Below are 24728 nucleotides of genomic sequence, written 5' to 3' on the forward strand. Positions count from 1 at the left end.
GTGCTCCTCCCCTCTCCTCAGCAAGGGGCTCAGGGAGCACTCAGCCCAGCATCTTCCCTCCCACTGGCAATTTGTTTTCCTAACCCACCAGAGCCTGGTGCTACCACTAGCACTACCACTACCGCTGTTGCTACTGCTGCTGCCCCTCTCTCTCCCTTTCTCTCTCTCTGACTTCTTCTCCCTCTCTCGCTCTCTCTCAGTCAGGGCCCTCTGGGGAGCCCAATTAGGGCCGTCTCCCCCACACGAAGATCTACCCATGACTCCCCGCTTCTCCTCCTCGTCTTTTTTTTATCAAATAAGAATCCTCTTGAGGCTAGTCCTTGTTTTAAGGAGACGGCATGCTGAATTAAATTTTAATTAAGGAAATGCTAGCCTTTTAGAATACATCGGAAATGAATGGAATTGAGAGGGTGAGTTGAAAGCCACCCAGCGAGCATTGTTGGGTGCTTGTCTGTGGGAGTGTTTGTGTGTATGTGGGGGATGGAATGTAAATCATATTATAGTGCCATTATTGGTTCAAGTAGAGGTTCATCATTGGAATAATTTGATAGATGATTAATGTCATATCATATTGCATTACTATATATCAGACAGAAATAAAAACAAATATTCTGTGGGATAAATATACATTATTTTTCAGGTACTTACTAAATATGTCAACAAAGTTAATGGACTAACATCAAAGATGGAGGTTCATCCACTCTCTCTACCTGGTATTGTTTAGTTTCACTGTAAATTGAAACGGTATCAAGTATGACCAGTGCCCTTCTCTGGGAATACGTCACCATCTACTGACAATCATGTGAAATTACTATTTAGCTGAGGTATATAATATCCTTCTGTCAGAGATAGCTAAACCACTTAGTATATGTATTAATTCATTAACATATTTTCACCTTCCAAAAAAGCTGAAGGCCTGACTGATAGAGTGGCCTAAAATAAATTGAGCTTGCCAAAGCCCTATGACAACAGTGAGCTTCAGGTGGATCAGGTGGATCAGATGGATCCTTTCCCCCTGTCAGGGAATTAGTCAACACAGACAAAACATTCACTTGGAAGGGTCTAATAATAGGGACTACACTCAAAGATGTGCATACTCTCACAGGGCTAAATTCTAATATGAGAGACACATATGCAAAACTTGGATTTTTGTGCAAATGTGAGACCTTGTCCCTGTCCCTAAGCGCTTATTTCTCCTCTCCGTGTGGACAGTAGATCTGAAAGGAATGGCATTTGGCCATTCGGCAAACACTCCCCTGAGTCAGATATAACTAGAGTACATATTGTGCATGTAGCCCTACATGCAGTAGGGGGAGAATTCTAGAAGTGATTGACATGCCTGGTAGTCTATGATGTGAATACAGTGATTGACAGGGCTGGGAGGAAATGGAGGAGGACCTTGAGGGTGCAAGAATAATGCCTGGAAGGAGTCCAAGTCATCTGTGTTAGTGGAGCAATGCAGTGCCCATGGCACTGTTGCCCCTTGAGACCTTGACTCCTCACCGCTCCCTCTGCTTGGAGAAGCACCCAACATGGACAGAAACCTCCATTGGCCCTCCATGAATATCCTCACCCTGGTCCACACAATGTCGTGCCAGGGGCCACAGCAATAGGACATTCTCCACAGTCTTCAAAGTCTCCCCAAACCCATTCGTATTACGAGCAAATGTTATTTTACTGTACACACACTCACATGCACTCACTCACTCACTCACTCACTCACGTACGCACGTACGCACGCACGCGCGCACACACACACACACACACACACACACACACACACACACACACACACACACACACACACACACACACACACACACACACACACACACACACACACACACACACACACACACACACACACACACACACACCTATATATCACTCTGCTAAAATAGGCCTCTCTTCTGTGGAGATGAGTTACTGCCGTCTGACACAACAATGGTCACCTGTTTTCCACACAAACATATAAAGCGTCGCCAGTACAACAGCAATCCATATCTGTACAACTGAGGTCAATAGGAGCTATTTTCTCGCTTGACCGTTCAGTTTGAAGGGCTTATGTTTCTATCAAGAATCTGGTGTTTGGCTTATACTACCCAGACACATCTGTGCTGCCAATAGTGACATACTTTGGTCCCAAAAATGTTGAGCTATGAGCACAACTGAATTGCTTGAAAAAAGTGAGCTATCTTGAGTGTGCAGCTGACTTGAGCTGTGTCAATGTTATTTACTGCAGTCATCGATATAGTGGCTGCTCAATGCTCAACTCTCTAAAGAAATATCTTTGGGGTTGATTATAATGTTTAATTGTGAGACAATGCAACAGTTTAGTGTTCAACAATGCCTGCCATGACCTCATTGCCCTTATCTGATCCAGTCATGGTGTCCAACCCTCCTATTAGTGAAAAGCCCCACCACAGCTGTTCAAAGCCTCTCCTTCCCACAAACTAGACAAGGGCATCAATTCATTACCGTGGTAATCTAGCGGGCTGAGATGCGGCGTTGCACACGTCCTAACTACACTCTTCGAGAAAAAAAACACTATCTAGGAGAACCCTTTAAATAACTATTTTTGGCTCCAAGTAAGACCCTTTTGGGTTCCATGTAGAAGCCTTTCCACAGAGGGTCTACATGGAACCCAAAATAGGTCTATCTGTAACTAAAAAGGGTTCTCCTATGGGGACTGCCGAAGAACCCTTTTGGAACCCTTTTTCTAAGAGTGTACAGGACCAGTGAAGTCTGAGGCATTCTCACATATTTACAACTACCCATAACCCCCCCCCCCCCTAGCCCCCTCTCGAGGATAGGTGCCAGGTTTGAACTTCTAACCGTGTCCCCTGCTTCTAAGATAGTGTGTCACATAAACTGTTCAGAGCCACAGCACCCCTGCATGGGTCAATTACAATGGGTGGCTGGGGGCGGTGGGTGTTAGTCCTCTATATGGCTGGCATGCCTAGGGTAATGTCCCCTCATTGTCTAAACATAGTGCAGGTGGGCAGGGGAGCCAAGTGTTTTGCTATATAAGTAACCAGGGTCACTTTTTAGTGTTCTCTCAAGAGTAAGTCAACAACTGAGAAACTCCTAACACAATGGTAAGAATGACACCTCCTTCACTCTCTCCTCTCAACTTGTCTCCATCTTCACCTTGAGGTTAACTAGGTGTCTCACTTCTATGGTGTCTAGGATGCTGAGAGTTCTTGGAGTAGCTAAACTTACTTCAGAAGTAGACAGCTGTTAATGTTTTTAAATGCATTTATTCAAACTCTATTAATAGCCATGTAGTTTTGTGACTGGATGCTGTGTTCTGTAGCTCAATGTAAGATGTTCATAGTTTTGGTTGTGCATTTGAAATACTATCCAGTAAATGATGACCTATTATTATTATTTTATGAAATATAACAGTAATTATATTAGTACTGTTATATTACTGTTATATTACATGATACTGTCAAAACTTCATAATGTCACTGTATGCAATCTGTATCAAAATGTATGCAAGCTGTTGCTATTCATCATAACATCAAAGAACTTGTCATTTCCTGTGTACCGATGTAGGATCTTATTTTGATCAAACTGTTGCAGGAGAACTTTACATTGAAGGACATGTAAAAATGTGTAGTGTATTTTAGGTTTAAAAAGGCTTCTGATGTTCAGAAATGTCTAATTTTAACTTTTAGACTTGATTTTCCCTTACGAAAAAATGTACGAACCCCAACAATAATGTCCATTAATTATAATCCACATACTGTAATAATTCACATTTCCTGTTGCTGTAGGATTATTTTCCTGCTGTAGCAAACTGGCTTAAATTAAGATCCTACCTCTGTATCTCAGGCACCCAAGAAGGCAAAGAAGAAGGCAGCAGAGGCCAGCTCCAATGTGTTCTCCATGTTTGAGCAAGCCCAGATCCAGGAGTTCAAGGAGGCTTTCACCATCATGGACCAGAACAGAGACGGTTTCATTGACAAGAGTGACCTGAGGGACACCTTCTGTGCTCTGGGTGAGCTAAGGCTAATGTTAGTAACTCCTCGGGAGATTTCCCTTTGCATTATACAAGGGGTGGGTGAGGTTATCATCCTTGGAGAAGTAGTTGCGCAAGGGATAATCAACAAGGGCTATGCGTTCTATGGAGAATAATGAACGACACGCACGTGAGTGGAACTATAACCTTCCACGTAGATGCATTTTTTTTCCAGAGAACGCATAGAGCCCCGGGTTTACTATCCCTTGCGTAACTACTTCTCCAAGGATGTGGCTACAATTTAACACATTTGGCGCTATAAATGCGTTAATTTGCTGGATGAAATGTGTTCGACATCCACTGAAGTAGCTAGCAAGCCAATCAGACAGCTACAGTAGTTACCTTGGTAACCAAACAGACTTGCTAGTTTAGCTAACCAAACCATCAGCCCTAACTGCATAGGTGTGCTAATGAGTATGCACGACGCAAAGTGCAGTGCCTGGATACAGAAGTAGCTAGCCAGTTAGCTTGGGTGCTTGACTGCCCTTGTGAGATCAGAACGTTCGGGTCAACCCTACACATCGGCCATGCGCTCTGAACGAGCGACACGTTTTGATTTTAGGAACAGACAATCTGACAGCACAGTTGCAGTCACCAACGCTCTGGATAACATAACAGCCTAACCAGCTCTGCTAGGGCGAGTAATGTTCAGTGAGCTGTTTATCAACTTTCAAAGCAAAATTACTTCCCCATTGTTCCTCAACTGTAGTGTATTATATACCATTTTGTTGCTCTGAGTCTCTACTTTTATCCAATGTAAAAAACACAATTTCAAATGTTGCTACATAAGACCGATTTGAGCCTGTCGGTCACATATTGGCCATATACAGAGTACCACAAACCCTCGCGTTGGGTCATGCGTAAGAACAGCCCTTAGCCATGGTATATTGGCCATAAACCACACCTCCTCGGGCCTTATTGCCTAATCTTGAATGCTGATTGGTTAAAACCGTATTCCAGCTGGTGTCAATTCCACAAGTTACCACTGGCTAAATCTGTGACATTAAAATGCCTGTTTACTCTGTTCAATTTGACTGCACAATCCACTGCCTCATCAGCCCAGCCAAGCAATTTATAAACTTGATCTCCATTATAAAAATCATCTAGACATTATCTCACATTTCTTTTAGACTAACATCTAGTTTTCAACAGCAGAGATCTGTATAAAACTTGCTGTCTATCTCTCCAACATTTGCAACATTGTTTCAATATTCAAATTCGATTTCCAACTGTCCCATAGTAAAGACGGTGTCGGGAGTCGGGATGACACAGACAGGCAGGCAGCGTTTCTCAGCCAGTTGAAATCATGAATCTGCTGCATCCTTTTTATGGATATATACAAATAAATAAAACAAAACGAAGTGCAGCTAGTTTGCAGTCTTTCCAGCTTCAGTTTGAAGTAATCGTGTTAGCTGTGTTGTTGGCTAGGTCTTCTGAACAACAGTGTCCTGACGAGTGAGAAAATGTTCACGCCTCATTATCTCATTGTTATGGATGTTTATCTTGTGGAAGGATGAAATAGTCTGAATAAATTCATAAAAATAACATTTTTAATCAATAATGTCAATCATTATTTGAATATGTTGGTAACCCGTTGTATAACAGTGATAACAACACCCGTGCCAGTAGGTCCTCCAAACACCGGCTTATCGGGCAGTATCACTTAATTATAAACGGGTTATCAGCGTAATTATACCAGTAAATACATGGTATATGGTCTGATATACCATGGCTTTCAGCCAATCAGCATTCAGGGCTCAAACCACCCAGTTTTATAAAGGGAAATAATGCACACTATAATGCCCTTTAAGCCAATCAGAAAAAAGTATTCAACAATGACATGGTTTAGAGTAGTTTAACACACCCTCTCTCCTCCAGCTATCTCCAATGAGACTGTTCTAAAATGTATTTAGAGAATGACTGATCCAAGCAACCATCTCTGACCATAAGACCTGTGCTGCTGTACTTTCCCACTTTCCCCACCTGTCACGCCCTGACTTGAGAGAGCCTTTTTATGTCTCTATTTTGGTTTGGTCAGGGTGTGATTTGGGTGGGCATTCTATGTTTTGTTTTCTAGGTTTTTGTGCTTCTATGTTTTGGCCGGGTATGGTTCTCAATCAGGGACAGCTGTCTATCGTTGTCTCTGACTGGGAATCATACTTAGGCAGCTTTCTTTCCCTGTTGTATTTTGTGGGTAATTATCTTTGTTAGTGGCACTATAGCCCTGTTAAGCTTCACGGTTGTTTTGTTATTTCTTGTTTTGTTGGCGACATTTTATATAAATAAAATAAAATGTATGCACACCACGCTGCACCTTGGTCTCCTTCCAACGACGGCCGTGACACCACCTGGTCATGTGAGTGATCCCAATGAACTCTGACCTGTATCTCTTCCTGTCCTGTGTGTCTCTGCAGGCCGTCTCAATGTGGGTAATGATGAGCTGGACGAGATGCTGAAGATGGCCCCTGGACCAATCAACTTCACCATATTCCTCTCTATGTTTGGCGAGAAGTTGAAAGGTCAGGCAACACCCCTGTATGACCGACTAGGGCTTGCACATGTCATAGTGCATCACATGTAAACAGAAGCATTGTGGCTAGTTAATGCGTTACGACAATCATATATATTCAGACAGAAATTAAGAACTAGAATTATAATGAGGCAAATTACTACGGTATTTTCCTTAGTGACCTTTTCCCACGGTGCACTGTTTAGACAGACCAGCTGTATGTCTGAAACATGTGTCTTCTCTCAGGTACTGATCCTGAAGAGACCATTATTAACGCCTTCAAGATCTTCGACCCCGAGGGACAGGGAGTCCTCAAGGGAGAAGAGTAAGGATTTTATGAACTCTAATAACAAACATTGAAACAGTACCTGTAGCTCTTTTCTCATAAAGTTTTCATTCAATAGGGTTTTCTGTACATTTGTTAAGCCATCCCTTTAAATACGGTGTACCTTTTTAATTAAATTTGTCAACAGACTCAAAATAATACATTGAGAGAACTGGGTCAGAATATAGGGATCAATCAAATAAAGCCATCTATGCATATTCGTCTCCGTTTCCGCACCAACTGGTAGATAGTCTGATCATCTAGATTATTTAGCCACATTTTTGGTTTCGGAAAGTATGTTTTTAATTTTTTTTTTAACTGTTTGGAGAGCCTTTATGCTCTAAATATATTGATAAATACAGTGGTTTGATTTATACTGAAATTTTCATATTCAAGTTCAATCCATAAAATATTGGAAGGTGGAGAAAAGTTTACAATAGGGTTTGAACAATAATCGTATGCATCTATCCTAATTCTCACTAATCATGGAACTGTATTACAATTGTCCTGTTGTCATGAACAGTGAGCCAGGCTCCAGGTTTAACCTGCTACGTGTGGTCTGAGATCCATAATGATTAAATTAGGCTACATGTCCCAAATTATTATCCACTAATGCTAGCGACCCAAGAAGAACATGACAGAGGAAAGAACTATAAAAGGAATTGAATGTGGTGAAAATAAATGTATGTGGGTTTTACTGACAGTGGCCACTGATAGTGCCTAATATTTAACATGATGCAAATTGTGCAAATAAAACAGAAAAGCCTGGGCATATAATTAAAACATTCAAAAGCGCATACATCAATTTGGCAAGTTCAGCCCTACAGAAGCCTATAGCTTGGGTCTCCAAATTTCGTCCAGGCAAATTATGAGGGCATACAATAAAAATTCTGAATAACGGCACAGCTATTTATATTCTATTTCACTGTGGAAAAGGGGCCGCAATAGCCTACATGTCATGTTGATATGATTTTCAGTTTGCTTCCATATGGCTGGTTTCACAATCTCATCTCCAGAGATCATAAGGAAAAATAATCTAAACAATTGCTATGTGTATTTACAATCCCATGTTCCAAATGGATTACACATTTACCTAGCTCTTATCAAGTTGTAAATTACAGTGCATGGAGAATGGTCTTATTTATGTCTGAAAAAAATTAAGTAGACACTTTTTCCACTTAGAACCGGTAGGTTCGCTAGATGTTATTCATGGTTTCCTCTTGTGTAAAGTTGGTGGAATTAAGTCAAGGTCAGAATACAGCTTATCTGTAGACACACCTCTGCCACACCTTAATTTATTCGAGCTCCACCTCAAACAAGTAGTGTGTGAATAGCATGCTATTGTCATGCTTAAATTCAAGGTCAGATTACACATAGAGAGAAGTGCATAGAGAGGTATTTATGTGCCATTCACACGCTCAACTCAGGTTTGAATCAGGGTCTACAGATGTAGGATCTTAATTTGATCACTCTTTTGTTGCCTAACATTTTCCTGCACAGCAGGAATTTCACACTTTGTAGTGTACTTTAGGTTTTAAAAAGTACAAGTTATTAATTTCCACTTTAAAATGTCAGACTTGATTTGCCCTAATGAAAAATGTATCAACCCCTACAAACAAAATGTCCATTCATTATAATCCATATAATAATTTCTGTTGCTGCAGGATTATTATTAGCCAGTTTGCTACAGCAGGGAAAAAAAATTAGGATCCTACATCTGTAAGTCATTAGCTACACTCTTAGAAAAAAGGGTAATTTGGCTGTCCCCATAGGAGAACCCTTTTTGGTATCAGGTAGAACTCTTTTGAGTTCCATGTAAAACCCTCTGTGGAAAGGGTTCTACATGGAACCCAAAAGGGTTCTTCAAAGGCTTCTCCTATAGGGACAGCCAAAGCACCTTTTCTAAGAGTGTACTACATACAGTAAGGCATTAGATCAATTTTTAAAAATGACTAGATTCTAATCTATTGAATCTCTCTTTTGTGATTGCTGATAATTATCCATCAGTGATAGCGTCGCTAGTTTTATAGTCATGGATTCTTGTAGAGAAGAGACCTTTTCTTGTAGAATGTTGCAAGTGTTTTTTGAAATAATTAAGGAAGAAAGTGTAACTCCTTGGGGTCAACTCTGTTAAAATAACTCCCTGTCACGTTTGATGTGCTGTACCTAACGAATCATCATTTTCCCTTCCAGTATCAAATATTACATAATGTCTCAGGCGGACAAGTTCACCGAAGCTGAGGTAATGTCCTTCTCTCAGGTTTCTGAGGCTCAGTGGGATTTGGGTTCGGAATCAGTTTTCAGCTGTGCTAACATAATTGCAAAAGGGTTTTCTAATGATCAATTAGCCTTTTTAAAATGATAAACTCTGATTAGCTAACACAACGTGCCATTGGAACACAAGAGGGATGGTTGCCGATAATGGGCCTCTGTACGCTTATGTAGATATTCCATATTGAATAGTCATTTACAACATTAACAATGTCTACACTGTATTTCTGATCAATTTGATGTTATTTTAATGGACAAGAAATGTGCTTTTCTTTAAAAAACAAGGACATTTCTACAGTCAGTGACTCCAAACCTTTGAATGGTAGTGTACATGTAGGTGGAGTTATTAAAGTGACTATGCATAGATAACAGAGTAGCAGCGGTGTAAAAGGAGGGGGGCAATGCAAATAGTCTGGGTAGCCATTTGATTAGATGTTAAGGAGTTATATGGCTTGGGGGTAGAAGCTGTTTAGAAGCCTCTTGGACCTAGACTTGGCGCTCCGTTACCGCTTGCCATGTGGTAGCAGAGACAACAGTCTATGACTAGGCTGGCTGGAGTCATTGACAGTTTTTAGGGCCTTCTGACACCGCCTGGTATAAAGGTCCTGGATGGTAGGAAGCTTTGCTCCAGTGATGTACTGGGCCGTACGCACTACCCTCTGTAGTGCCTTGTGGTCAGAGGTCGAGCAGTTGCCATACCAAGCAGTGATGCAACCAGTTAGGATGCTCTCGATGGTGTAGCTGTAGAACCTTTTGAGGATCTGAGGACCCATGCCAAATCTTTTCAGTCTCCTGAGGGGGAATAGGTTTTGTCGTGCCCTCTTCACGACTGTCTTGGTGTGCTTGGACCATGTTAGTTTGTTGGTGATGTGGACACCAAGGAACTTGACGCTCTCAACCTGCTCCACTACACCCCCGTCAATGAGAATGGGGGCATGCTCGGCCCACTTTTTCCTGTAGTCCACAATCATCTCCTTTGTCTTGATCACATTTAGGGAGAGGTTGTTGTCCTGACACTACACGGCCAGGTCTCAGACCTCCTCCCTATAGGCTGTCTCGTCGTTGTCGGTGATCAGGCCTACCACTGTGTCATCGGCAAACTTAATGATGGTGTTGGAGTTGTGCCTGGCCGTGTCATGAGCCATGAGTCATGAGTGAACAGGGAGTACAGGAGGGGACTGAGCACGCACCCCTGAGGGGCCCGTGTTGAGGATCAGCGTGGCAGATGTGTTGTTACCTACCCTTACCACCTGGGGCGGCCCGTCAGGAAGTTTAGGATCCAGTTGCAGAGGGAGGTTTAGTTCCAGGGTCCTTAGCTTATTGATGAGCTTTGAGGGCACTGATGTTAAACACTGAGCTGTAGTCAATTAATAGCTTTCTCACATAGGTGTTCCTTTTGTCCAGGTGGGAAAGGGCAGTGTGGAGTGCAATAGAGACACCACGTCCTGATAATCCGTCTGGCCCTGTGGCCTTGGGAATGTTGACCTGTTTCAAGGTCTTACTCACATCGGCTGCGGAGAGCGTGATCACACAGTCTTACGGTACAGCTGGTGCTGTCATGTATGTTTCAGTGTTATTTGCATCGACGCGAGCATAGAAGTAGTTTAGCTCGTCTGGTATGCTCATGTCACTGGGCAGCTCACGGTTGTGCTTCCCTTTGTAGTCTAATGGTTTGCAAGCCCTGCAAAATTCGACAAGCGTCAGAGCCAGTGTAGTACGATTCGATCTAGAGCACTGACCCATTCTAACTATATGTACAGGAACCCTATGTACTTAGTGACCTAATGCAGTACTACTGAGTCCCTTGGAGACCATGGCATTTCTTTCTTAAAAGCACATGGATGTGTTCACAGATAACTCACATGAATATTGCATGTGTGTTTACCATGGCTTGTTTTCATAGCATAAAGCAAAACCATGAGTGGAGATTCCTGTCTCATCCAGGTTTACTCAAAGAAGGCCTTATCCTGACTTGACATGCATGTGTGTTCACTTTTATTTCAACTAAATATACACACCAAATTCAGCTCAAAGTGCAAAAGGGCTAAGTTAATGTATTGTTTCAACCCATGACCTAGCGTGACCGTTGTGTGCTTTACTCGTCTAGGTTGAAGACATGTTCACAAACTTCCCCCTGGACGTCGCCGGCAATCTGGACTACAAGAACCTGTGCTACGTTATCACCCACGGAGAGGACAAGGAGGCGGAGTAAAGGAACCAATCACAACCTTCAAATCACCAGACCAATCACCTCTGACAGCCAACAACGCATCATCACCCTTTCGACATCTCACCATTCTGACAATAAAAACATAGTAAAAAGGATTATGGTGTTAACAAGGCATTGTCATTTGAACTCCAAGATGAAGGTGTTGAAAGTGAAGAGTTGATTGGGGTCAGAGGTAATGTTTAACAATGTATTCTATATAAGGTGGGAATATCCTTTTGGATATTTCAGACACCTTCAAGTCGCAGGGGTTCAAAGGTTAAGGGAAGAAGAGTGCCATAGGATACACAAAACACCATGCTTCAGATTGCCCTTACATAATAGGAGTTTGGTGACTGATTCAGATTCATCCTCTGTCCCATTTGTCCATTGTGTTACAGTACATCACTGTTCAGTATTTATGGAAATTCATAGGAATTCGAGACTCCGATAAGACGAGCAGCAAGCCAAGGTACATTACATTGTGCATGTAAAATACCACAAGTTATACTGAAGATCAACATAAGACAGGTTCTTACATAATTTATATCTACTCAAATGAGGTACAATTTTAAATAAAAAATGTTAAGGCAAATCGTCTCATTTGTGTCTTAAAATAGGCTACATTTACAATTCCATATGTTCACTAGAGCCATATCAATGGTGCAGAAAAAAATGAAGACAAATCCCAATCAGTCAAAATTATAGTGAATTTTATGAAAAGAACGTTCTTCAAAATACTGGGCCAAGTCAAACGAAAACAAACACCTTTAAAAAAAGGGAACGTACTGTAAAACTGAACCGTTCTCAAAGATTAAGAAAAACAAACACAAATATGAAGTAATGAGTCATGAAATTGTCAGAGACATGCTGAAGGGAAAGACAAAACAGTTGAGCTGCAATAATAAACTGGTTACACACTCTGCAAATGAGTTGGCAAGGACTCCACACCCAATATAAAAATGGTCATATGAGAGCATCCAACACACAACCACATTCCATCTCCAATCCACCAGACGTTTATTCTATTCAACCTATTTATAAATGTGGTTTTCAACAGGTGCATAAACATGTAATGTAAAAAATTGGAGTTAATAACTACAGACTGAAAGAAAAGGTGAAGCTAAAAGTAAGATCAATGGGTCAAACTTTATTTTACAGTTGGCTATTCAACAGTTTCACCTGCTTCACCAGCCTACTTGTTGAAACATGACTGAAAAGCAAAAGGTCTACCTAGTGCTACAGCAATTAATGTTACCTCAAACCATGTGAGGCGATGTAATCTGATATCAACATGCATGTCCATCTGCTCCAATGATATGCAACAGTGGCAGATACAGTACAATATCCCCTACTGCATCGGATACAAAATCATTACTATAAATATAAAACCGAAACAAAACCAATTTATTTCCCTGTTGTGTTCAAATCAAATTCAAACCATTCAAAAACAGAAAACAAATCTTCTCAAGTCTTGTAAAAAACAAACAGTACAGATATTATCTAAAATCAGTCATGATATTCTTACTGAATACAGATAAAACTGTAGTATATGTATCCTACTGGCTATAGTATCTCCTTTTACCCTTGGTAATCCTACAGTTCCCAACAGGAGTCTGTCATTGAGAATATGCACATGTTGAGACCAGTACCAGCACCAAAGTTACACAATTACATTTAAATAACATGACTACGATAATGACACAGGCCAAATTCAAGGATCTGAGTAAGAATTCTGTGATTCCATGAGTATTGACTGGTCATCCACTCTGACCTAGAGAACACATGGTACGTCTATCTCAATCTCTTACCCAATCACTGTTCGTATACAAACCATGCTCTACTACACCCCTTGGCAGGACCATCTAATTGCCCCTCCTCCTCACTCTTTCCTCTCCAATCAGCTTTCTGTCTCCTGTGGTGAGAGAGTGGAGCAGGGTTTTGGGTCCTGCCCTTTTGTTTTTAAACATGGGCACCAAGTCTGACAGGATGTCCAGGCCAGAACCAGATTCTAGTGGGTTTTGTGAGAAATGACCAAAGAGAGAGAGAGAGAGAGAGAGAGAGAGAGAGAGAGAGAGAGAGAGGGAGGAAAGGATTGGGGATGGAGACAGAGGGAGATCAATTTAATCTCACAACCAGGACTCTCCAATACAACATAACTTGTCACTGACAGACACAGTGATTGCTTGGAATTGGACGCTGTTGTTTTCTGAGTAAGGGTGTGTGTCTCTCACCGTGAATGCCGATCATGTGCTCCAGAATTAGAACCCTCTCAGCCAGGATCTTCAGAGCCTCTCTCAGCTGCTGCAGCCCCTCCCCCTGGACAGAAACACATCACTACATCAAGTTCAGCTATCAAGTTCAAATTCAGCTTCCATCAGGAACTATATGTTAAGGTCTAATTCATTTATTGCAGTACAATTACGGTATACTGTATAACTACTACTGTGCTACTATTATGACTGCTTTTTCACAAGACTGAGGTATTGCAAATGTGTCTCTGTGGACTATTAAATCATATAGAGGGAATGTGTAGGGTCACCTCAGCCTGGGTATCTTCTGGCTCACCCTTTGGCCCTGGTACACCCTAAAAACAGAAACACAAATGGAAAAAACACAGGTGGTTGGCAAAGATAACAATTTGTATATATGTTTAAAAGCAGTCAACTTTTGTATCCTCACTGTGTACTCACTGGCTGGCCATGTTCTCCCCTGAGTCCTGGGGGTCCCTGTGAGGAGACAGACGCTGTATGAGCGATGTCATGTAAAAACTGTACATAGTGTGGAATTCCCATCAATTAGAGTCATCTTTATTCAAGATGGTCACTTTAAAGGCAGCCAAACCTCACCCTTTCACCGGAGTCTCCTTTAAGCCCACGATCCCCAGGCTTGCCTGAGGGACCAACACCAGCCTGGAACACAGAGATAGAATTTCTTGCACTATTCTCCCATTGACATCAATGTATGATTTACAAAAATAACAAACACATACAGTGGGTTCCGGAATTATTGGACCCTTTGTTAAACATGAGATACTAATAAAATTGCTCAGAGAAAGAGATTGTGTTTAACAAGTAAGAAGAACATCTCAAAAAGATAGTGGTCTAAATGATTAGATCCTCTGTTTTCAATACTACAGCCACTGGCGTACCAGACATCCCTGCAGCTCTGGGAGCCCATGCACCTGTCATCAATGTCAATTTTTATTTATTTAATAAATCATTTTGACAGTAACCCTCCAAAAAGTAATTCATAAATCTTTCTCATTTCCATATGTACTAGGAAGCTAAGAGTTTGTTTCTTGGGCTTTAGGAATGTGACTGAAAAAGTGATTCAGGCCTTAAAAAATTTACTGATTTAAAGTAAGGGGATGTCGGTGAACAAATGCCATGGTCAAGAATACAACGGTGCCCGTGTAATTAGTGGAGCTTATTCAGGTGTTCAAAACCGAGAGACTAATTTTTCATAGGTAGTTATTTAGTTGTTTTAGGTGCAATATTGAGTTGAGTTTTAGTTGCAATATTCCATTATTGCTGGTATATCTTGGCATGCTTCATACAAGACTAAGTTTAAATTGTGTGCAGCGCAATGGACATACACTTAGTGTACAAAACATTATGAACACCTGCTCTTTCCATGACATAGATTGTCCAGGTGAAAGCTATGATCCCTTATTAATGTCACCTGTTAAATCATTTTAGATTAAGGGGAGGAGACAGGTTAAAGAAAGATTTTTAAGCCTTGAGGCAATTGAGACATGGATTGTGTATGTGTGCCATTCAGAGGGTGAATGGGCAAAAAAAATATTTAAGTGTCTTTGAACGGGGTATGATAGTAGGTGCCAGGCGCACTGATTTAAGGGTGTAAAGAACTGCAACGCTGCTGGGTTTTTCACACTCAACAGTTTCCCATGTGTATAAAGAATGGTCTACCACCCAAATGACATCCAGCCAATTTGACACAACCAGCATCCCTGTGGAATGCTTTCGACACCTTGTAGAGTCCATGCCCTGACGAATTGAGGCTGTTCTGAGGGCAAAGGGGTTGCAATTCAATATTAGGAAGGTGTTCCTAATGTTTTTTACACTCAGTGTTTAATACACAATGTCTCAGGAAAGTCTGGGTTGACTAGCCGTAACATAAATGTAAATCCGAGACCCTGAAATGAGTATGATATGTTATGTTTGGTTATATAAGATACTAGGTCACTTAAGGCAAAAACGAAAGGAGGGTGCGAACATCTAGCAACCCAAAGGTTCTCATTACAGACAACTTTAGCATTTTAGCAACTACTCGCTACTTTGCAATAACTTAGCATGTTATCTAACCCTAACCCTTTTAGCTAACCCTTCCCCAAACCCTAATCATAACACTTTAACCTAACTCCTTACCTGAACCCTAACCCCAAACCTAGCTAATGTTAGCCAACTAGCTAACGTTAGCGTTAGCAACCTATCCACCTAAAACGTTAGCCATAACAAATTAGAACTCGTAACATGTCATACGTTTTGCAAATTCCGTAACATATTGTACGAATTGAAATTCGTAACATAATGTACAAATTGTAATTCATAACATATATGAATTGTAATTTGTAACATTAAATTCATTGTAATTCGGATGTTAGCTATCAACAACAAGGCAACTCCTATGACTAATTGGGAATGGGACGGAAGCGTAGAATTGATCACCCTGTCGCTGGCCGCCTTTGGGGAGGGTGTATAGTGTGAAAGGCCGAAACACCCTAGGAACCAAAGGTACACTACTGACGATGCGCTCCCCAAATTTCACTAGGCTCACTGTTCATGAACTCTTGGAAGTGCTTGACAGATAGTAACATCTCATCCTGTGTTCTTGGAATCGTAATATATCTTATGTAATGGATGATGGACATCCACAAATTAATGCATACCATAAGAAACGTAACATATGATACTAAATGGAGTGTCGTGGCTTTACCTACAGAATAATATGAAATGCTTTGACCACGTTGGAGTTGGCAATACTTAGTAGAGAAAAAGAGACAGACAGAGAAAGAAGCAGCAAGGAGGACTTCAGGAGACCAGGGGAGTCCCTCAAATTGGATTTAATTTACCTTGAATATTGCAGCCCATTTGTGTAGGCTATTAGCCAGAAAAAAACCTGCTGAGTTCAAATTCTGCTTACTTTTCCCCCTCATTATTAGGCTATTTGATGTGTAGTTTTTACTACAAAGTTGATAAATAGCAGCTAAATACGGAAGGCTATACAATATATTCAGAAAGTATTCAGTCCCCTTGACTATTTTCCAAATCCTTATTCTAAAATGGATTCATTTTAAAACAATTTTCATCAATCTACACACAATAGCCCATATTGATAAAGGAAAAACATGTTTTTAGATTTTTTTGCAAATGTATTGAAAAAAAATAAAAATAAAAAATCACATTTATATAAGTATTCAGGCCCTTTACTCAATACTTAGTTGAAGCACCTTTGGCAGGGATTACAGCCTCGAGTCTTCTTGTGTATGACGCTACAAGTTTGGCACACATGTACAGTGCCTTGCGAAAAGTATTCGGCCCCCTTGAACTTTGCGACCTTTTGCCACATTTCAGGCTTCAAACATAAAGATATAAAACTGTATTTTTTTGTGAAGAATCAACAACAAGTGGGACACAATCATGAAGTGGAACGACATTTATTGGATATTTCAAACTTTTTTAACAAATCAAGAACTGAAAAATTGGGCGTGCAAAATTATTCAGCCCCTTTACTTTCAGTGCAGCAAACTCTCTCCAGAAGTTCAGTGAGGATCTCTGAATGATCCAATGTTGACCTAAATGACTAATGATGATAAATACAATCCACCTGTGTGTAATCAAGTCTCCGTATAAATGCACCTGCACTGTGATAGTCTCAGAGGTCCGTCAAAAGCGCAGAGAGCATCATGAAGAACAAGGAACACACCAGGCAGGTCCGAGATACTGTTGTGAAGAAGTTTAAAGCCGGATTTGGATACAAAAAGATTTCCCAAGCTTTAAACATCCCAAGGAGCACTGTGCAAGCGATAATATTGAAATGGAAGGAGTATCAGACCACTGCAAATCTACCAAGACCTGGCCGTCCCTCTAAACTTTCAGCTCATACAAGGAGAAGACTGATCAGAGATGCAGCCAAGAGGCCCATGATCACTCTGGATGAACTGCAGAGATCTACAGCTGAGGTGGGAGACTCTGTCCATAGGACAACAATCAGTCGTATATTGCACAAATCTGGCTTTTATGGAAGAGTGGCAAGAAGAAAGCCATTTCTTAAAGATATCCATAAAAAGTGTTGTTTAAAGTTTGCCACAAGCCACCTGGGAGACACACATGTGGAAGAAGGTGCTCTGGTCAGATGAAACCAAAATTGAACTTTTTGGCAACAATGCAAAACGTTATGTTTGGCGTAAAAGCAACACAGCTGAACACACCATCCCCACTGTCAAACATGGTGGTGGCAGCATCATGGTTTGGGCCTGCTTTTCTTCAGCAGGGACAGGGAAGATGGTTAAAATTGATGGGAAGATGGATGGAGCCAAATACAGGACCATTCTGGAAGAAAACCTGATGGAGTCTGCAAAAGACCTGAGACTGGGACGGAGATTTGTCTTCCAACAAGACAATGATCCAAAACATAAAGCAAAATCTACAATGGAATGGTTCAAAAATAAACATATCCAGGTGTTAGAATGGCCAAGTCAAAGTCCAGACCTGAATCCAATCGAGAATCTGTGGAAAGAACTGAAAACTGCTGTTCACAAATGCTCTCCATCCAACCTCACTGAGCTCGAGCTGTTTTGCAAGGAGGAATGGGAAAACATTTCAGTCTCTCGATGTGCAAAACTGATAGAGACATACCCCAAGCGACTTACAGCTGTAATCGCAGCAAAAGGTGGCGCTACAAAGTATTAACTTAAGGGGGCTGAATAATTTTGCACACCCAATTTTTCCGTTTTTTTTTTGTTAAAAAAATTTGAAATATCCAATAAATGTTGTTCCACTTCATGATTGTGTTCCAATTGTTGTTGATTCTTCACAAAAAAATACAGTTTATATCTTTATGTTTGAAGCCTGAAATGTGGCAAAAGGTCGCAAAGTTCAAGGGGGCCGAATACTTTCGCAAGGCACTGTATTTGGGAAGTTTCTCCCAATTTTCTCTGCAGATCCTCTCAGGCTCTGTCAGGTTGGATGGGGAGCGTCACTGAACAGCTATTTTCAGGTCTCTCCAGAGATGTTTGATCGGGTTTAAGCTCTGCCTGGGCCACTCAAGCACATTCAGAGACTTGTCCCGAAGCCACTCCTGCATTGTCTTTGCTGTGTGTTTAGGGTTGTTGTCCTGCTGGAAGGTGAACCTTCACTCCAGTCTGAGATCCTGAGCGCTCTGGAGCAGGTTTTCATCAAGGATCTCTGTACTTTTCTCTGTTCATCTTTCCCTCGATCCTGACTAGTCTCACAGTCCCTGCCGCTGAAAAACATCCCCAAAGCATGATGCTGCCACCAATATGCTTCACCGTAGGGATGGTGCCAGGTTTCCTCCAGACGTGACACTTGGCATTCAGGCCAAGGCCAATGGTTTCATCAGACCAGAGAATCTTGTTTCTCAGTCCTTTAGGTGTCTTTTGTCAAACTCCAATCGGGCTGTAATGTTCCTTTTACTGAGGAGTGGCTTCCGTCTGGCCACTCTACCATAAAGGCCTGATTGGTGGTCTGCTGCAGAGATGGTTGTCCTTCTGGAAGGTTCTCCATCTCCACAGAAGTACTCTGGAGCTCTGTCAGAGTGGTCTTGGTCAACTCCCTGACCAAAGCCCTTCTCTCCCGATTGCTCAGTTTGCCCGGGCGGCCAGCTCTAGGAAGAGTCTTGGTGGTTCCAAACTTCTTCCATTTCAGAATGATGGAGGGAGCTGTGTTCTTGGGGACCTAAAATGCTGCATAATTGTTTTGGTACCCTACCCCAGATCTGTGCCTCGACACAATCCTGTCTCCGAGCTCTACAGACAATTTCTTCGACCTCATGGCTTGGTTTTTGCTCTTGAAATATTAAAGAAGAGCTGCACACTCGGAGCTCAGATGCAATAATTTAATAACCTAATATCCAACATTTCGACAGACAAGCTGTCTTCATCAGGGTATAATGACAAACAATGCGGGATGACTAGTTTATATAGTGTCAAAGGACAAACACAGGTGTCTGTAATCATGGCTGGGTGTGGCCTGATATCATTGGTTAATTCTCATATATTAAAATAGCATTCAAAAAACATAAATGATTGCATACGATCATAGATACAATTTGGCTACATAAGCCTACAAATATTTACAATAGCAAAATCACAAGAATGGCTTCAGATCAAAATCTAACATGCACTGTCAACTGTGGGACCTTATATAGACATTTTCCACAGGTGGACTCCAATCAAGTTGTAGAAACATTTCAGGAATGATCAATAGAAACAGGATGCACCTGAGCTCAATTTCGAATTTCATAGCAAAGTGTCTGAATACTTATGTAAATAAGGTATCTGTTTTTTAGTTTTAATACATTTGCAAACATTTACAAAAACCTGTTTCCGCTTTGTATTATGGGGTATTGTGTGTAGATTGATGAGGATTTTTTTTATTTAATCACTTATAGAATAAAGCTGTAATGTGGCATAATTTGGAAAAAGTCAATAATACAATATAGCTCAGTATTTTCTATTTTGTACAGTCTTTTTTGCTAATCTTTATCAGGGGATCTTATAATTTAGGACACCACAGTCTCAAATTAGGATTCTGCTGCAGGATGCACATGAAAGTCCAATGTTATACATACGTTTCTCCCTGGGGTACCTGGGTTTCCAGCAGGCCCTGTAGGTCCCGGACGGCCTCAGGAGATGGAAAATGGAGATTATAGTTTTCCAAAATATTCGGACAATATCCACTTAAAGGTCCCACTTGGTGATTAGCTGATATGGGGAAGTAGTATTCTATTTTCCCCTAACTAACATTATGACACTATTATCATTATGACTTCATGGTCATGCCAGCGGGGGGGTCAGTGTTTATACCTGGGGGACCAGGGGATCCGGTGGGGCCTGGGGGACCGGTCACAGCTCTTTGGTTGTTCTGTGAATGGAGTGCAGCTTCTTCATCTGTAACCAAAACAAAAACAGCCATGGGTTAGGTGCAACAGGTGCTCACTGTGCTCTAATGACATACTACATGTATGTACTGCATGTATGATCTTCAAGTTTGAGTTAAGAGTACTTCCAATATTTACATACTGTAGCTCTGTTGGTATTTTGGGTTGTGAATTATTGTCAAACATTGGAGATGATAGGTTGTCTTGGTTGGTTGTCACTGTGGGTGCGTTGTGAGATAGTGCCACACCCATCATTGTCATTGGTTGACACACACACCTCTCAACTAAAACAGGCCTCTCTCTCTCTACTTCTCCTCCCAACCTCAAAATACCTGCAACATTGAGGTTTGACTTGACAACCTCGCCTTGCCGTTTATTGAGCAGTTTCTGGCTCCGAGGCGGCCCAGTGTTTCCAGACTCAGGCTGCTGTGCTGACAGGTTACAAATTGGGTCTGATTTACAGCAGGCAGACTGCAGCCAGAGCCCAGGTTTAAACAAAGCCAGCCCACCACATTAATAATATACAGCTTTCCATGACATCCGAGTGGGAGCATTTTGCCCTCTGCTGGTCAAAACTGGGAAATGCCTCAGATGGAGGTCAATGGAACATGTCTATAGACTTCTACAACTTACAATTTTACAGTCCATAGATTTTAGCCAAAGTCCTCTATTAAATGTTACAGCATGAATTAATAAGGCCTACATATTCTATATGTTTCGTTTCATATGAGGTCATTGTCTCTCTAACACTCATACATTACCACCACTGACTGCCCTCCTCCCCTAGTGTGCATATTTATTTCCAGATGGAACCATTATTCACTATTAGACTTCACATGTCTTACAGATAATAGTACTACAGGAACAAGGTGATAAGGCCACTCCAGCATTACAGGAACATTCTAATCATCCATACAGCAGTCAACTGAAATCTGTCTGAACGATCATTATCAACTTTATGGTTTATGGGGACTCACTATTGACTGATAAGATATGTATTTTTGCAATGGAGACATTATCGGGTATTTGGATCCAATAAAACCTACATGATAAAACCTAGATGACTTTTTCCATGGTCTTGTGAGGGCTCAGCATATATTATAGCTATTGGCAGACCGGTTGCCTGTTGTCCATTGAGGGTTCTTCGTGTAGGAATAGAGCATTTTAACAGGCAGAGAGAGGGCTGTTCCACTGATGGACTTCCCAGATATGGGACACCTGGTGAGACTACACTTTGCATGTCAATTGGCTTTAACGGTGTCATGACATATTTTTCTTTCTTCCATAAAATGTTCCCCAGGTGTAAGAGGCTTGTGGAAATAGGTGGGAGAGTAATGTCTCCCAATATTATCAATTGATCGTTATCAGTAATTTACTATTGAAACAAGGTCTCCAGATATACAATATGTGTGGCAGATGGCCCTGATGTTACGTGGGGTGGACTCAGATGAGGAGACAGGGATAAGGTAACTAAGGTATTTATTGAAAAGTGGGGGGGATGCGGTGCAGGCCAGGGGGAGCTCGGGCGGGTAGCAGGAACTGAGGCTGCGGCAAGGGGATTAGGGGCAGGGTAAGCAGGTCCGGAGCGGAATCCAAGGAAGCAGTAGAATGAGGGTCCAGGGCAGGGAAGCAGGACAGACGAGATAAAGGACTGGCGACAGGGACCAGAATCTGAGCGGACGGAACTGTAGCAGAGAGAAAAGCAGCGTCAGGCTAGGGAAAAAAGGAACAAACAGCTTGAAATGTAGACTGTGGAAGTGGCAGGGCTGAGCATTTGTAGAGGTCTTGATTATGGAACAGGTTGCAGCTGGTGGGGATCTGCTTTGACTCCAGCATACCTGTCTCCACTCACGCAGTCAGATACACCCACACAGAGAGAGGGAGAGACCACTGGGGGAGTGGCGGCAGGTTAGGGAGACATAGGATGAGGTGTAGAGGGCGTGGCAGATGTAACAGCACCCCCCCTACGCCCGACCAGGCTTATCTGGGTGTAAGTTATGGAAATCCCGTAAGAGTGAATGGTCTAGAATGTGACGGCGGGGAACCCAGCAGCGCTCCTCAGGCCCCGTATCCCGCACAGTCCACCAGGTACTGCCAGCCGCAACCCCGACGGCGCACGTACAGAAGCTGCCGGACGGTATAGGCAGGATGGACATTGATGAGCTAAGGGGGTGGAGGAGCTGCTGCAGGAGGAGACAGGACTGAAGCAGACAGGTTTAAATCAGGGAAACATGGAAGGTAGGATGGATCCTGAGAGTTTCAGGCGCACCGCAGAGGGGTTAATGACACGGTTAATCTCAAAGGGACCAATGAATCGGGGCAAAAGTTTATTCGATGCCACTTTCAATGGCAGGTCCCAAGAAGAGAACCATACCTTTTGGCCTGGAGTGTAGATTGGAGCTGAGGCACGGCGACGGTTGGCTTGGGACTGGGTCCTGGCAGAGGCACAGAGAAGAGCAGCCCGGGCCTTCCTCCAGGTATGATGACAACGGCACTTCTGGTCATGGACAGAGGGAACCGCAACCTCTTGGGCGGGGAACAAGGGAGGTTGGTAACCCAGAGCACACTCGAAAGGTGACATACCTGATGAGGCGTTGGTGAGGGTGTTGTGGGCATTTTCAACCCAGGGTAGCTGGGCACTCCAGGAGGAAGGGTTAGCAGAAGTCACGCAGCACAGGGCAGTCTCCATCTCCTGGTTGGCCCATCCGGTCTGGCTATTGGTCTGGCCATTGGTCTGGGGGTGATATCCAGAAGACTGACATTGATACCAAGAGCTGAACAGAATGATCTCCATACCTGAGATGTAAACTGGGGTCCCCTGTCAGAAATGATGTCAGTGGGAATGCCATGCAGACGAAACACATGGGATACCAGCAGGTCCACAGTTTCCCTGGAGGACAGGAGCTCGGAAAGGGGAATGAAGTGAGCTGCTTTGGAAAATCTGTCAATAATGGTGAGGATGAGTGGGTTACCGTTTAATGGGGGAAGGCCAGTGACAAAGTCCAGAGCTATGTGTGACCAGGGGAGACTGGGTATGGGAAGGGGGTGAAGCACACCGGAAGTGGGTCTAGTGGAGGTTTTGTTCCGGGCATAGACCCAGCAGGCTGAGACAAACTCCCGGGCATCTCTCTCCATGGTGGGCCACCAAAAGCGCTGACGGAGGAAGGCAAGGTTCCGGTTCATACCAGGGTGACAGGTGAGATGGGTAGAATGGGTCCACTGAAGATCAGAGCGAACAGAATCAGGAACAAACGGAGCATTTCTAGGACCGTTACCCGGGTCAGGCTGGTTTTGCTGAGCCTGGCGGATATGAAACTCAATCTCCCAGGAGACGGGGGCAACGATGCAGATGGAGGCACAATGGAATCTGGCTCTGAACCAGTGTGGTCGGCGGTAAACTGATGGGAGAGGGCGTCAGGCTTGGTATTCCTAGAACTGGGGAGATAAGTGAGTGTGAAATTGAATCTACCAGAGAACAAGGCACACCTCACTTGCTGGGAGTTCAGACATTTGGCAGTCTGGATTTTGGACAGGTTTTTGTGGTCTGTCCACACGATGAAGGGGAGTACAGAGCCCTCCAGCCAGTAACGCCATAACTAAAGAGCCTGCTTAACTGCCAGGAGTTCACGGTTACCGATGTCAAAATTATTCTCTGCAGGTGAGAGCTTATGGGAAAATAATGCACATGGGTGGAGCTTCTGATCAGAGGGGGAATGTTGAGACAGAACAGCATCTACCCGGTGTTGGAGGTGTCCACCTCCATGATGAACTGGAGTTCTGGGTCTGGCTGAGTGAGGACCGAAGCGGAAGTGAAGCGGCGTTAGGGAAAAGGCCTCTGCCTCAGGGATCCCGAGGAACGGAGTAGAGGTGGAGGTGAGAGGGGCTGCCAAACGGCTGTAGTTGCGGATGAAACGTCTGTAAAAATGGTCAAACCCCAGGAAACGCTGTAGCTGCTTCAGGTTTGAGGGCGCAGGCCACTGACTGCCATGAGTTTGGCAGGGTCCATACATAACTGCCCCTGCGCAATAATATAACCCAGGAAAGACAGAAAGCATGGAACTCACATTTCTTAGCTTTAACAAAAAGCGTATTCTCCCACAGCCACTGGAGAACGTGTTGCTGGTGAGCCTCTTGGTCCTTAGTAAAAATGAAGCATCCAATCACATCCCTCAGCACATCATTGACTAGGTTCTGGAAAACAGCAGGGGCGTTAGTAAGACCAAAAGGCATGACCAAATACTCAAAG

At 42.7% G+C, this 24728-nt stretch overlaps 2 protein-coding genes across 3 annotated transcripts in view; one reads left to right on the forward strand and one right to left on the reverse strand.

The window, feature by feature from the left end:
- The first annotated feature begins 2836 nt into the window (after positions 1 to 2836).
- On the forward strand, positions 2837 to 11933 carry LOC110533592 (myosin regulatory light chain 2, ventricular/cardiac muscle isoform). The gene is made up of 6 exons (XM_021617957.3): positions 2837 to 3098; positions 3841 to 4006; positions 6442 to 6546; positions 6783 to 6861; positions 9055 to 9103; positions 11240 to 11933. The coding sequence occupies exons 1-6, from the start codon at positions 3096 to 3098 to the stop codon at positions 11342 to 11344; spliced, it is 507 nt and encodes a 168-aa protein (XP_021473632.1). The 5' UTR covers positions 2837 to 3095; the 3' UTR covers positions 11345 to 11933.
- A 97-nt stretch (positions 11934 to 12030) lies between these two features.
- The window catches only part of LOC110533591 (uncharacterized), an 80103-nt gene continuing 67405 nt past the window's right edge, over positions 12031 to 24728 (reverse strand). For both annotated transcript variants that reach the window (XM_090186284.1, XM_090186285.1), the window contains 7 exons: positions 20409 to 20492; positions 20174 to 20226; positions 14188 to 14250; positions 14032 to 14067; positions 13881 to 13925; positions 13573 to 13657; positions 12031 to 13349 (listed from right to left, as the gene is read on the reverse strand). In XM_090186284.1, the coding sequence (XP_090042410.1) occupies positions 13204 to 13349; positions 13573 to 13657; positions 13881 to 13925; positions 14032 to 14067; positions 14188 to 14250; positions 20174 to 20226; positions 20409 to 20492 (512 nt within the window). In that variant the 3' untranslated portion in view covers positions 12031 to 13203. The remainder of the gene's footprint in view (positions 13350 to 13572; positions 13658 to 13880; positions 13926 to 14031; positions 14068 to 14187; positions 14251 to 20173; positions 20227 to 20408; positions 20493 to 24728) is intronic.

The sequence above is a fragment of the Oncorhynchus mykiss genome, chromosome 10 (genome assembly GCF_057628025.1).
Source record: "Oncorhynchus mykiss isolate SJ-2025 chromosome 10, ASM5762802v1, whole genome shotgun sequence".
Taxonomy (NCBI): domain Eukaryota; kingdom Metazoa; phylum Chordata; class Actinopteri; order Salmoniformes; family Salmonidae; genus Oncorhynchus; species Oncorhynchus mykiss.